This window comes from Triticum aestivum, chromosome 2B, assembly GCF_018294505.1.
Source record: "Triticum aestivum cultivar Chinese Spring chromosome 2B, IWGSC CS RefSeq v2.1, whole genome shotgun sequence".
Taxonomy (NCBI): domain Eukaryota; kingdom Viridiplantae; phylum Streptophyta; class Magnoliopsida; order Poales; family Poaceae; genus Triticum; species Triticum aestivum.
This window is the reverse complement of record NC_057798.1, coordinates 179,084,951-179,097,317: the sequence shown is the minus strand read 5'-3', so window position 1 is coordinate 179,097,317 and position 12,367 is coordinate 179,084,951. Positions and strand designations below refer to the sequence as shown.

The following is a 12,367-nucleotide window of genomic DNA, read 5'->3' as shown; positions in this document are numbered from 1 at the left end:
AAATGCCCGGTCGACGTGGCATCATTTCATTAAAAGGTCGCCTGAGACCCCGGACACGGCTGGACGAGTCCGGAATACATAAGCTAGGGGCTACCTAGCCGCACACCCCTTCACAAGGGTTTGTACATATAAGCCATAATGAGCTAGCATAGGCTCAGCTTTATTAATCTATATTTCAATTTTTATGCACTTTCTCGCACGATCTCTTTTCAAACTAAGTTCCTCTCTTTTTACAGATGAACAGCGTGCACACCCGTCCAGGATACGGCACAACGGAGACACAGGCGCAGACGTGCAGTAGGGACCCGTTGCAAGGACTCTTTTTAGACTAAGACCCTACATAAACCTTTCTTACTGTCTCTTGTTGCTATATTCCCCTGGTTTCTCATTATAACCAGAGTGGAGACTGGCGTTTTGGCATCGGCCGCGCCAGAAGAACTTGCCCGTACCTGGACACAAGGGGCTTAGGGCATTGTTTTGCCCGCTATTGTAAAGACCGAACACCTTCGGGAGTGTTCAGCGTCTCGAGTTAGGCCTTATATGCATCAGCTCCGAATCATGTCTTTGGTCAAATGTTGGGTTTGCCCGGCTCCTGTGTTTTGCTGCCTTACGTTCCGTATCATCGGCTAACGCGGCTCCAGGAGAACTACTGCGATTGTGCCCCAGTTCGGCTGGGCGAGCACCTCAGTAGAGAAAGCCGAAAACTGACTGTCATGATACAGCGAGAGACTGGTCAACCACTCGATCGACCATGGGAATGTTTAGAATTCCTCCGCTTTGACGAAGGGCCATTTCCCGGTCAGGCACATACGCGCCCCAAATTCGGAGAGCGCGGTGCCCCCAGGGGCTATGTCGTAGCCCCACCCTCGAACTCCATGGCTAAGTGAAAGTGATAAAGCATTATAGTCTGGTTGCCTCGTTTGCTACGCTACCACCTCCTTTACAGGACCGAGACGTCGGATTAAGTGTGAAAATGCGCTATTTTTTGCGAACACCCCCGCACCTTGTACATGGGGGCTGAAGCCGACGACTGCCATCTTTCAGGTTATACACACGTATACATAAACGGTCGCATAGGAGATATTCTATTACTTGAACGCACAAGTCTAAAAGGCGCTTACATCATAAAAATTGTTTTACATCATAAAAACGTTCATTCGAACGTAACATTTTTTGAGCACTGCGACTCTATTACACGAGCACCACGCAGCACTTCGCCAAAATAGTGCTCGGCGGGTAACCGGTTATCGTCCGAACCCGGGGTCGCAACAGCGATGGCATCCATCTCTGTCCAATGTGTCTTCACACGGGCGAATGCCATCCGCGCACCCTCTATGCAGGCCGACCGCTTCATTGCCTTGATATGCGGCACCGCTCCAAGAAATTGCTGCAATAAGGCAAAGTAACTCTTCGGCTTGGGCCTATCCGGCCAGACATGGGTCACTATATCCGTCATAGCAAGCCCGGACAACCTATTTAGCTCAGCCCACTCGGCCAAACGGTCGGTCAGCGGAAGTGAACACTCCGGACTATGGAATTGAGACCAAAACAGCTCTTCCGTCTTGTGATCCTTCTGGCTTCGAAAATGCACAACGGCTTCCGCCGCACTCGCTGCTAAGTCCATAAAAGGGTCCTCTGGACCCCACAGTTGGCCCAGCTGAGCATACTTTGGGTCCGTAAACCTTCGGCGCAGCAGAAAAGGCTTGCCAGCTACAATTTCTCCGGCCTGGCGCAGCTCTTCCTTTATAGCCCGCATTGCAGAGCGGGCATCCTTGGCTTCGGCGGTGGCCTTCTCCAGGTCTTCTTGCCCCGCTAGGCGCTCCTTCCCAAGAGCCTCATTACGGTCGGTAGCATCTTTTAACTTCGCGGCCATTTCGGCCATCTCCTCCCTGCTTCGGCAGTGTGCGGCCCTTTCGGCCGCTAACTCCTCGGCCGCCCTCGAGGCCGCCGCATTACTCCTTCTGGCCTGCTCCTTGGCTTGAGCAAGTTCGGCCCGAAGGCTCTCCACAGCAGCGGCACTATCTGCATTTCACACACATGTTGTAAGGAGTTGGCTTCGGCCCCCTTACCAAGTGACCGCACAGAAACACTTACCTTGCGACTCATCAAGTTGCCTGTTGATCAGCGTGATGTCCGCATCCGCAACAGCGAGTTGCCGCTTTAGTTCAGCAACTCCATCAGTCCGGCTGGCCCCCGGACGACCCGCCACCTGCATCGGCACGGCGGAAATTTAAACCTACGATTTTGATCCTCGGCACGCTGTCGATTTCGACAACCTACCGAGTCTCAGGGGCTACTATCTATACAGGGCGCATTCTATATGCAAAACTGTTAAAAGAGGTGTCATTTTTACGTACCTCAAACCCCGCCAGCAAACTCCTGGCGGCATTACGCAACCCGCTTTCGGCGGATGAAATCCTTTCAATCACCACACTCATCAATGCGTGGTGATCTTCTGAGATAGACGCCTTCTCAAGCAGATCCTTTAGCCGAACACCAGTCAGCGCCGAACTATCCGGCTTCGCCAAACCCAGGGGCTCCCTCCGTGACGACACTTCAGGCTCGTCCGCCCTATCCGGCAGCGCCCCGGACGGAGGCGTCTCGCTCTCCATCATCTTCGGACGAAGGTCCCCCGAAGACGAGCTCATTTGCGCAGGACGGAGATCCGGACTACAAGGTAAAAACTTTAGTTATCCTCAGAAGCACAAAAAGGGATGTCTCTTATTATAAAACTCCTTTCTTTCTACTTACGGCTCGTTGGAGGGCTGATTCTTTAAGGGAGATTGTGCGGCCGGGGCCTCCCCGGACGCAGGACCCTCTGGCGAAGATTTCTTCCCCCGTTTAGGGGTTTTTACCCCCAGGTCCTCAGAGGCAGTCCTCTTCTCCCCTTGGAGGGAGGGATTCTCGACCCCCCCTCTTTCAAGAGCCTCCTTAGGCGAGGCAGTAGCTTTCCTGCTCTCCCCTTCGCCTTCCTCTGAAGGCGCAACCTCAAGCATCCGGACCAGCACGGAATCCGGCGCGGTCTCGGGGAGGGGGGCCGGACACCATATCAATTTTGCTTCCGCTATCCACTCCTGTGTAGAAGGAAGTTGGTCATAAGGCGAATCATCGAAAGGCAAACAAACGGTATGTCCAGACTTGGAACTACTTACTTGAGTATCCGGGCGATTGCAGCTTAGGCCAGCACCCTCGGTCAATTCTGGACGCGCCTCTTGCGATCCGAAGAATAACTTGTACATCTCCAGGGGTGTCATACCCATGAAGTGTTGAAGAATCCGTGGTCCCTCCGGATTAAATTCCCATAGTCGGAGAGGATGGTGTTTGTAGGGCAAGTGATGCCTGATCAGCATAACCTGCATCACCACGACCAGATTGATCTCCCTTGCCTGGAGATCTCGAATCCAGCCCTGCAGTTGGGGCACGTCCTTTGACGGCCCCCAGTTGAGCCCTTGGTTAACCCACGACATCATCCGTTGTGGAGGTCCCGGGCGGAATAAAGGCGGCGGCTTTTGTTTGCGGCCCCTCAGAACGGTGATATAGAACCACTCTTGCTGCCACAAGCCGAGCTCCTCTTGGAAGGAGCCTGCAGGCCACGGGGCATCGGCCCTCCTACTGATGGCCGCCCCGCCGCACTCCGCTTGACGCCCCCCGATCATCTTCAGCGCCACATTGAAGGTCTTCAGCCACAGGCCGAAGTGAGGGGTGACACGGAGGAAGGCTTCGCAGACGATGATGAATGCGGAGATGTGGAGGATGGACTCCGGAGCCAAATCGTGGAATTCCAACCCATAGTAAAACATGAGCCCTCTCACAAAAGGATCCGTCGGGAAGCCTAAACCCCGACGGAGGTGGGATACAAAAACAACATACTCGCCGGGCTCGGGGGTGGGGATGACCTGCCCTTCGGCAGGCAACCTGTGCGAAATCTCGTAAGTCAGGTACTTGGCCTCCCACAGCTTTAGCACGTCCTCCTCCATGACGGAAGAGGGCATCCACCGGCCCTGGAGGTCGGAACCGGACATTATTGAAGGTCCAAAGCGCTCGAATCTGGAGCTCTAGGTGCTGGAACTTGGAGCGGAAAGAGGATTCGATGGAGGATTGAAGAAAAGAAACGAGCATTGGTCCCGTTATAAAGAGGGAAAATACCAAGAGCCGTCTCCGTGACCGTTCGGGACCCGCCTTCGATAGAGGGGGCGTGGCGACGGGCGCGGTTGGGTTACCCACGTCCGTATTGATGAGAATCCCGGATTAAGGGGGAACACGATCTCTGCTTCGACAAGACGTGCCAAGGAAACCGCTTCGCTAAATGCGCTGAGGCGGTAGAGTAAAAAACCATTCAAGTAATGGCTTGGTAGTGGTGTGACGTCATGCCACACAAAACGTCAGCAGATTGAACTTGTGTATATATTATTCTCTCTACGGTGGAATGTCGAATTTATTTTGCAGAGCCGGACACTATCCTGGTGTTCACAATCTTCTATCATTCGGAGGAGGAACCCGCCTTGCAATGCCAAGCAATATACGCGCCGGACTTATCGTCATTGAAGCCTGGTTCAGGGGCTACTGAGGGAGTCCTGGATTAGGGGGTGTCCGGATAGCCGGACTACCATCATCAGTCGAACTATCACCGGCCGGACTATCATCATCGACCGGACTCCAAGACTATGAAGATATAAGATTGAAGACTTCGTCCCGTGTCCGGATGGGACTTTCCTTGGCGTGGAAGGCAAGCTTGGCGATACGGATATGTAGATCCCCTACCATTGTAACCGACTCTATGTAACCCTAGCCCTCTCCGGTGTCTATATAAACCGGATGGCTCTAGTCCGTAGGACACAACAACAACAACCATTACAATCATACCATAGGCTAGCTTCTAGGGTTTAGCCTCCTTGATCTCGTGGTAGATCCACTCTTGTAAACATCCACAATATCAATATCAGTCAAGCAGGACGTAGGGTTTTACCTCCATCAAGAGGGCCCGAACCTGGGTAAAACATCGTGTCCCTTGTCTCCTGTTACCATCCGCCTAGACACACAGTTCGGGACCCCCTACCCGAGATCCGCTGGTTTTGACACCGACACATACCACATGGGCAAGATGACTGAAAAGCCTCGGTTTCAGTAAGATGGAATAAGAAAGCAACTTGTTGGAAGTAATACATTTTGATGTGTGCAGTCTAATGAGTGTTGAGGCATGCAGTGGATATCGTTATGTTCTTACTTCACAGATGATTTGAGTAGATTCTGAGTATGTTTACTTGATGAAACACAAATTTGAATTATTGAAAGGTTCAAGTAATTTCAGAGTGAAGTTGAAGATCTTCGTGACAAGAGGATAAAATGTCTATGATATGATCATAGAGACAAATATCTGAGTTGCAAGTTTGGTACACAATTGAGACATTGTGGAAATTGTTTCACAACTAATACCGCCTGGAACACCATAGTGTGATGGTGTGTCCGAACATCATAGATGCACCCTATTGGATATGGGGCATACCATGATGTCTCTTATCAAATTACCACTATCGTTCATGGGTTAGGCATTAGAGACAACCGCATTCACTTTAAATAGGGCGCCACGTAATTCCGTTGAGATGACACCATATGAGCTATGGTTTAGAGAAACCTAAGTTGTCGTTTCTTGAAAGTTTGGGGCTATGACGCGTATGTGAAAAAGTTTCAGGCTGATAAGCTCGAACCCAAAGCGGATAAATGCATCTTAATAGGACACCCAAAACAGTTGGGTATACCTCTAGTCTCAGTTCCGGAAGCAAAAGGGATTGTTTCTAGAATCAAGTCCTTTCACGAGGAAAAGTTTCTCTCGAAAGAATTGAGTGGGAGGATGGTGGAGACTTGATGAGGTTATTGAACTGTCACTTCAACTAGTGTGTAGCAGGGCACAGGAAGTTTTTCCTGTGGCGCCTACACCAATTGAAGTAGAAGCTTATGGTAGTGATCATGAAGTTTCGGATCAAGTCACTACCGTACCTCGTAGGGTGACAAGGATGCGTACTACTTCAGAGTGGTACAGTAATCCTGTCTTGAAGGTCATGTTGCTAGAAAACAATGAACCTACAAGCTATGGAGAAGCGATGGTGGGCCCATATTCCGACAAATGATTAGAAGCCATGAAATCCGAGATAGGATCCATGTATCAGAACAAAGCACGGACTTTGGTGGACTTGCCCGATGATCGGCAATCCATTGAGATAAATGGATCTTTAAGAAGAAGACGGACGTGGACGGTAATGTCACCGTCTATGAAGCTCGACTTGTGGCGAAGAGTTTTTCACAAGTTCAAGGAGTTGACTACAATGAGATTTTCTCATCCATAGAGATGCTTAAGTCCGTCGGAATCATGTTAGCATTAGCTGCATTTATGAAATCTAGCAGATGGATGTCAAAACGAGTTTCCTTACCAGTTTTCGTAAGGAAAGGTTGTATGTGATACAGTCAGAAAGGTTTTGTCGATCCTAAGGATGCTAAAAGGTATGCTAGCTCCAGCGATCCTTCCATGGACTAGAGCAAGCATCTCGGAGTCAGAATATGCGCTTTCATGGAATGATCAAAGATTTTGGGTTTGTACAAAGTTTATGAGAAACTTGTATTTCCAAAGAAGTGAGTGGGACCACTATAGAATTTCTGATGAGTATATGTTGTTGACTATTGTTGATCAGAAATGATGTAGAGTTTCTGGAAAACATATAGGGTTATTTTAAAAGTGTTTTTCAATAGAAAACTTGGATTAAGCTACTTGAACATTGAGCATCAAGATCTATAAGGATAGATCAAAAACGCTTAATGGTACTTTCAAATGAGCACATACCTTGACATGATCTTGAAGGTGTTCAAGATGGATCAGTCAAAGAAGGAGTTCTTGCTTGAGTTGTAAGGTATGAAGTTAAGACTTAAAGCTCGACCACGGCAGAAGAAAGAGAAAGGACAAATGTCGCCCCCTATGCCTTAGCCATAGGCTCTATACAATATGTCATGCTTGGTACCGCACCTGATATGTGCCTTGCCACGAGTCTGGCAAGGGGGTACAAGAGTGATCCAGGAATGGATCATTGGACATCGGTCAAAATTGTCCTTGGAGTAATAAGGACATGTTTCTCGATTATGGCGGTGATAAAGAGTTCGACGTAAAGGGTTACGTCGATGCAAGCTTTAACACCTATCCGAATGACTCTGAGTAGCAAACCGGATATGTATAGTGGAGCGACCATTTGGAATAGCTCCAAGTGGAGTGTGGAAGCAGCATTTACAATATGACCTAGAGATTTGTGAAGTACATACGGATCTGAATGATGCAGACCCATGGACTAAAAACCTCTCTCACAAGCAAAACATGATCAAACCCCAGAACTCATTGAGTCTTAATCACATGATGATGTGAACTAGTTTATTGACACTAGTAAACTCTTTGGATGTTGGTCACATGGTGATGTGACCTCTGAGTGTTAATCACATGGCGATGTGAACTAGATTATTGACTCTAGTGCAAGTGGGAGACTGTTGGAAATATGCTCTAGAGGCAATAATAAATTAGTTATTATTATTATATTTCCTTGTTCATGATAATCGTTTATTATCCATGCTATAATTGTATTGATAGGAAACTCAGATACATGTGTGGGTACATAGACAACACCATGTCCCTAGTAAGCCTCTAGTTGACTAGCTCGTTGATCAATAGATGGTTACGGTTTCCTGACCATGGATATTGGATATCGTTGATAATGGGATCACATTATTAGGAGAATGATGTGATGGACAAGACCCAATCCTAAGCCTAGCACAAAGATTGTGTAGTTCGTATGCTAAAGCTTTTCTAATGTCAAGTATCATTTCCTTAGACCATGAGATTGTGCAACTCCCGGATACCGTAGGAATGCTTTGGGTGTACCAAACGTCACAACGTAACTGGGTGGCTATAAAGGTACACTACGGGTATCTCCAAAAGTGTCTGTTGGGTTGGCACGAATCGAGACTGGGATTTGTCACTCCGTGTGATGGAGAGGTATCTTTGGGCCCACTCGGTAGGACATCATCATATGCGCAATGTGACCAAGGAGTTGATCACGAGATGATGTGTTACGGAACGAGTTAAGAGACTTTTTTTGAGCATCAGTACAGACACAAGCACTCATATACACGCGCATATACTCACCCCTATGAACGCACACACGCACACCCTACCCCTATGAGCACCTCCGAGAGACTGAGCCGACATATCATCTTGAGATTTACGAAGCAACCATAGGCGCCTCGTCCTCGACGGGAACGTCTCCTCCCACTGAAAGCGCATTGCCGGAAATCCTGAAATAAATCCAGGAATAATGCGAGCATCAGGATTAAGAGACTTGCCGGTAACGAGATTGAAGAAGGTATGGAGATACCGACGATCGAATCTCGGGCAAGTACTATACCGGTAGACAAAGGGAATTGAATACGGGATTGATTGAATCCTTGACATCGTGGTTCATCCGATGAGATCATCGTGGAACATGTGGGAGCCAACATGGGTATCCAGATCACGCTGTTGGTTATTGGCCGAAGAGTTGTCTCGGTCATGTCTGCATGGTTCCCGAACCCGTAGGTTCTACACACTTAAGGTTCGATGACGCTAGGGTTATAGGGAAAGTATGTACGCGGTTACCGAATGTTGTTCGAAGTGCCGGATGGGATCCCGGACGTCACGAGGAGTTCCGGAATGGTCCGGAGGTAAAGATTGATATATAGGAAGTGAGGATTTGGCCACCGGAAGTGTTCCGGGCATCACCGGTAATGTATCGGGACCACCGGTAGGGTCCGGGGGTCCACCGGGAGGGGCCACCAGCCCTAAAGGCCTACGTGGGCCAATAGTGGGAAGGGACCAGCCCCTAGGTGGGCTGGGGCGCCTCCCACCAAGGCCCAAGGCGCCCTCAAGAGGAGAGGGGGCAAACCCTAGGGGCAGATGGGCCCTAAGGCCCACCCTAGGTGCGCCCCCCCTCTCTCTCCCCCTTGGCCACCACCCAGATGGGATCTGGGGGCTGTCGCCACCCCTAGGGAGGGAACCCTAGGTGGGGGCGCAGCCCCTCCTCTCCCCCTATATATACTTGAGGTATGGGGGCTGCCCAATACATGATTTGATCTCCCTCTTGGCGCAGCCCTACCTCTCTTCCTCCCCGTCTCTCGTAGTGCTTGGCGAAGCCCTGCTAGAGTACCGCGCTCCTCCACCACCACCACGCCGTCGTGCTGCTGCTGGATGTAGTCTTCCCCAACTTCTCCCTCTCTCCTTGCTGGATCAAGGCATGGGAGACGTCACCGGGCTGCACATGTGTTGAATGCGGAGGCACCGTTCTTCGGTGCTTAGATCGGAATCAACCGCGATCTGAATCGCTACGAGTACGACTCCTTCATCCGCGTTCTTGCAACGCTTCCGCTTAGCGATCTACAAGGATATGTAGATGCACTCTCCTTCCCCTCGTTGCTAGATTACTCCATAGATTGATCTTGGTGATGCGTAAAAATTTTTAAATTTCTGCTACGATCCCCAACATATACAAGTAAGCAAATGAGCTATCTATATGTATGCATTCAAAAAATATCAACAACAAAAAGTTGGCAAAATTTTATACCTTTGGGGCATTTCCTCGAACACCTTGTGCGCGTCGGCCGCTGGCTCAACAAGTGAGCTCGCCAGCGCTTTGGTAGCCGCCGCGTCCATCACACACCCTGCAAGCTTCTTTCTCGACGGCTCGAAGGAGCTGGAGCCGTCCGCCGCCTTGTTCTTCTTCGCGGAAACCTTGCCCTTCTTCGGCCGCGCCGCATTTGGGAGCTTAGAGAGGGGGGCACGTGGTTTCACGGCGGGCGCCGGTGCGACGCCACCCGCCCCCGAGGTCATCTGTGGCGGCATGAAAATGCCGCGCGCGATGCCGATGCTTGGAGGAGCGCCGGTGGAGGCGAAGCCAAAGCTCCCCGCGCTAGGGTTTGCGGCGGCGGCGGTGGCGGCCGCAGAGGGGTCGAAGGTGTAGGAAGGGGTGAGGGGGTGTCGGCGCGGGCGTCCATCGGGTCAATTCACCGGCGACGGCACGCGGCGGGGCGAAGGTGGTGTGGAGGAAAGAGTGCGGCCGCGAGCGCTCGAGTGTGCGACGCGCCAAAGCGGGCGCACCAAATACACCGTGTGCGATGGCGATTCGGACCGCGCGTTGTACTCTGTATGCCGAGCGCGCGTTTATTGCGCGTCCGCTGGAGCCCATTTATCGATTGCACGCGCGTTAAAAAGGTCAATTTTGCGGCGCGGCGTTGTTTTAGCACGGCTGTTGGAGATGCTCTTAGAGCAACTCTAATGGGGCGACCCATTTCGTCCGCCGCCGTCCGTTTGGGTCGGCGCGGTCACAAAAGGCGGCCCAACGCATCGACACAAACGGACGCGCGTCCGCTGTTCGTCCATGGGCGACCTATTCCTGGTCCATTTTTTGAGCCGGATTTGCATCGGCGCGGACACGCGACGGACGCACGCACGCTCGCCTTCTCCTCCCCCGGGCCCGCTGGTCGGTGGCACATTGGCCTCCCCCCATCCAACATCAACCCTCGCCTGCCTCCTTCGTCGTCGATGCCGCGGCCCATTTTTGTCGGCGACTCTGCCAGCGGCCGGCGCCTCCACATCCGCCCAACAACGCCGCCCACTCCCATGTCGCCCGCCACCGCCGTCTTGCCATCGGGGAGCCGACTGCTTCACCCCCGCGCCCCCACCACACAGCCGCCCCCGACCAAGTAGCCGCCTCGCTGCCCCGGCCAGATCCTCACCGACACGCTCGTCGGACGCCGGCCCACTTGTCGGATGCCGGCAAGGCAGCTAGCTGGTCCGTACGCGCCGCGACTCCCTTCGCCGGCCGTCTTCTTCGTCGACGCCCGCAAACTGTTCGCAGTCTAATGGACTCCGCCGACGAGTTTGCCAAGGTACAAGGCCCTCTTCTGGGAGATGGGACGCAGGGATGGAGCTGCAGGCTGCAAGCTGTCCCCCAGCCACCGGCGCTACAAAGAAGCAAATCTTCACGGACAAAACACATCGAGCTGGGTGGATCGGCCAACGCACGGCCGTACGTACGTGACATATGTCCCGGTGCGGCCACTCGAACGACAACGGGCGCAACTCCACCCCACGCAGTATATATTTGCTCTGGGTGCGCGCATGCATCCTTGCACCCATCTCAACTCTCTACCGTACATCTCAACGTAGCCGACGACGCGCGCACAAGCTCTCCAGCTAGCTACAGGCATAGCTCCACCTCCGCGCTTGTTGCGCCGAGAGATATGGCCTTCTCATCGTCGTTGCAGCTGGCGCTGCTTGTCGCCCTCGTCCTGTCCACCCTGGCGCCCGCCGCTCTCGCGGCCGGCAGCAAGGCCACCCGCATCCGCCTCTACATCCACGAGAGGTTCGAGGGCGCGAACGCGACGGTGGCGTCGCCGCTGCTGCGGTCCCCGCTGGGCGGCAACACCACCTTCGGCGAGCCCGGCGTGATCGACGATGAGCTCCGCGCAGGCCCGCACCCTGGGTCCGACCTCGTCAGCAGATTCCAGGGCTTCTTCGTCGGCACGGACCGGGCCGGGCCGAGCTACCTGTCCACCGCCACACTCGTGTTCACCGCCGGGGAGCGCCGTGGGAGCACGCTGACGGTGCAGGGCCAGTACCATTTCGACTTCGACGGCGCCCCCGTGGAGCGCGCCGTCGTGGGCGGCACGGGGGAGTTCAGGATGGCGCGCGGGTACTCTGCCATGAAGGTCGTCAGCGCGCCGACGCCGAAGACGGTCGTGTTCAGGATCGATCTGTTCGTGCTCCTGCCCCGCCCCGGCCACTACTTCTAGGCAAAAAGTACTGGATCCGATCGTCGGGTTGCTCTCCATCTATCCGATCTTCTCGAATTTTTTTCTTACATAAACCATTTACACTTCCGCTTCGGTAGACCCCCTGTAAACACAAGGAGGGCTGAGATTGCCCAATACCCCTTCATAACAAAGGGTAGGATGGGCATAAGATTGCCCCGCCGGCCCGCCCGCCCGCAAAAAAAAACAGACGGAGGTATACGTATATGAATACAGGCCGGCCGCCCGCCCGGGAGGGAAAAAAATTAAAGCGGCCGCTCGCAGTCAACGCGTTGTCGGTGGCGCCGCGCCGGCCCCACCCCCACGCCCGCCGGCCCCATGCAATCCCACACCCATCGTGTGGCGTGTCGGCCGCCAATCACGGCGCCCGAGGCGCGCATGCACGCAGGCGGTTCCACGCGCGTGCCTCCTTGCGTGCCGCGCCGCCGCTGCCGCCTGCAGCCGCGCCTGCCGGACGCCACCGCTGCCGCCTCCTCGCCTGCCGCGCCGCCTG

General features: G+C 53.0%; 1 protein-coding gene across 1 annotated transcript; it reads left to right on the top strand.

Annotated features, from left to right (window-relative positions):
- Positions 1-11,304: 11,304 nt before the first annotated feature.
- Positions 11,305-11,926, top strand: LOC123039150 (dirigent protein 1-like). The gene has a single exon (XM_044462427.1). It carries the CDS (start codon positions 11,305-11,307, stop codon positions 11,854-11,856), a length of 552 nt encoding a protein of 183 aa, XP_044318362.1. The 3' UTR covers positions 11,857-11,926.
- Positions 11,927-12,367: the final 441 nt, after the last annotated feature.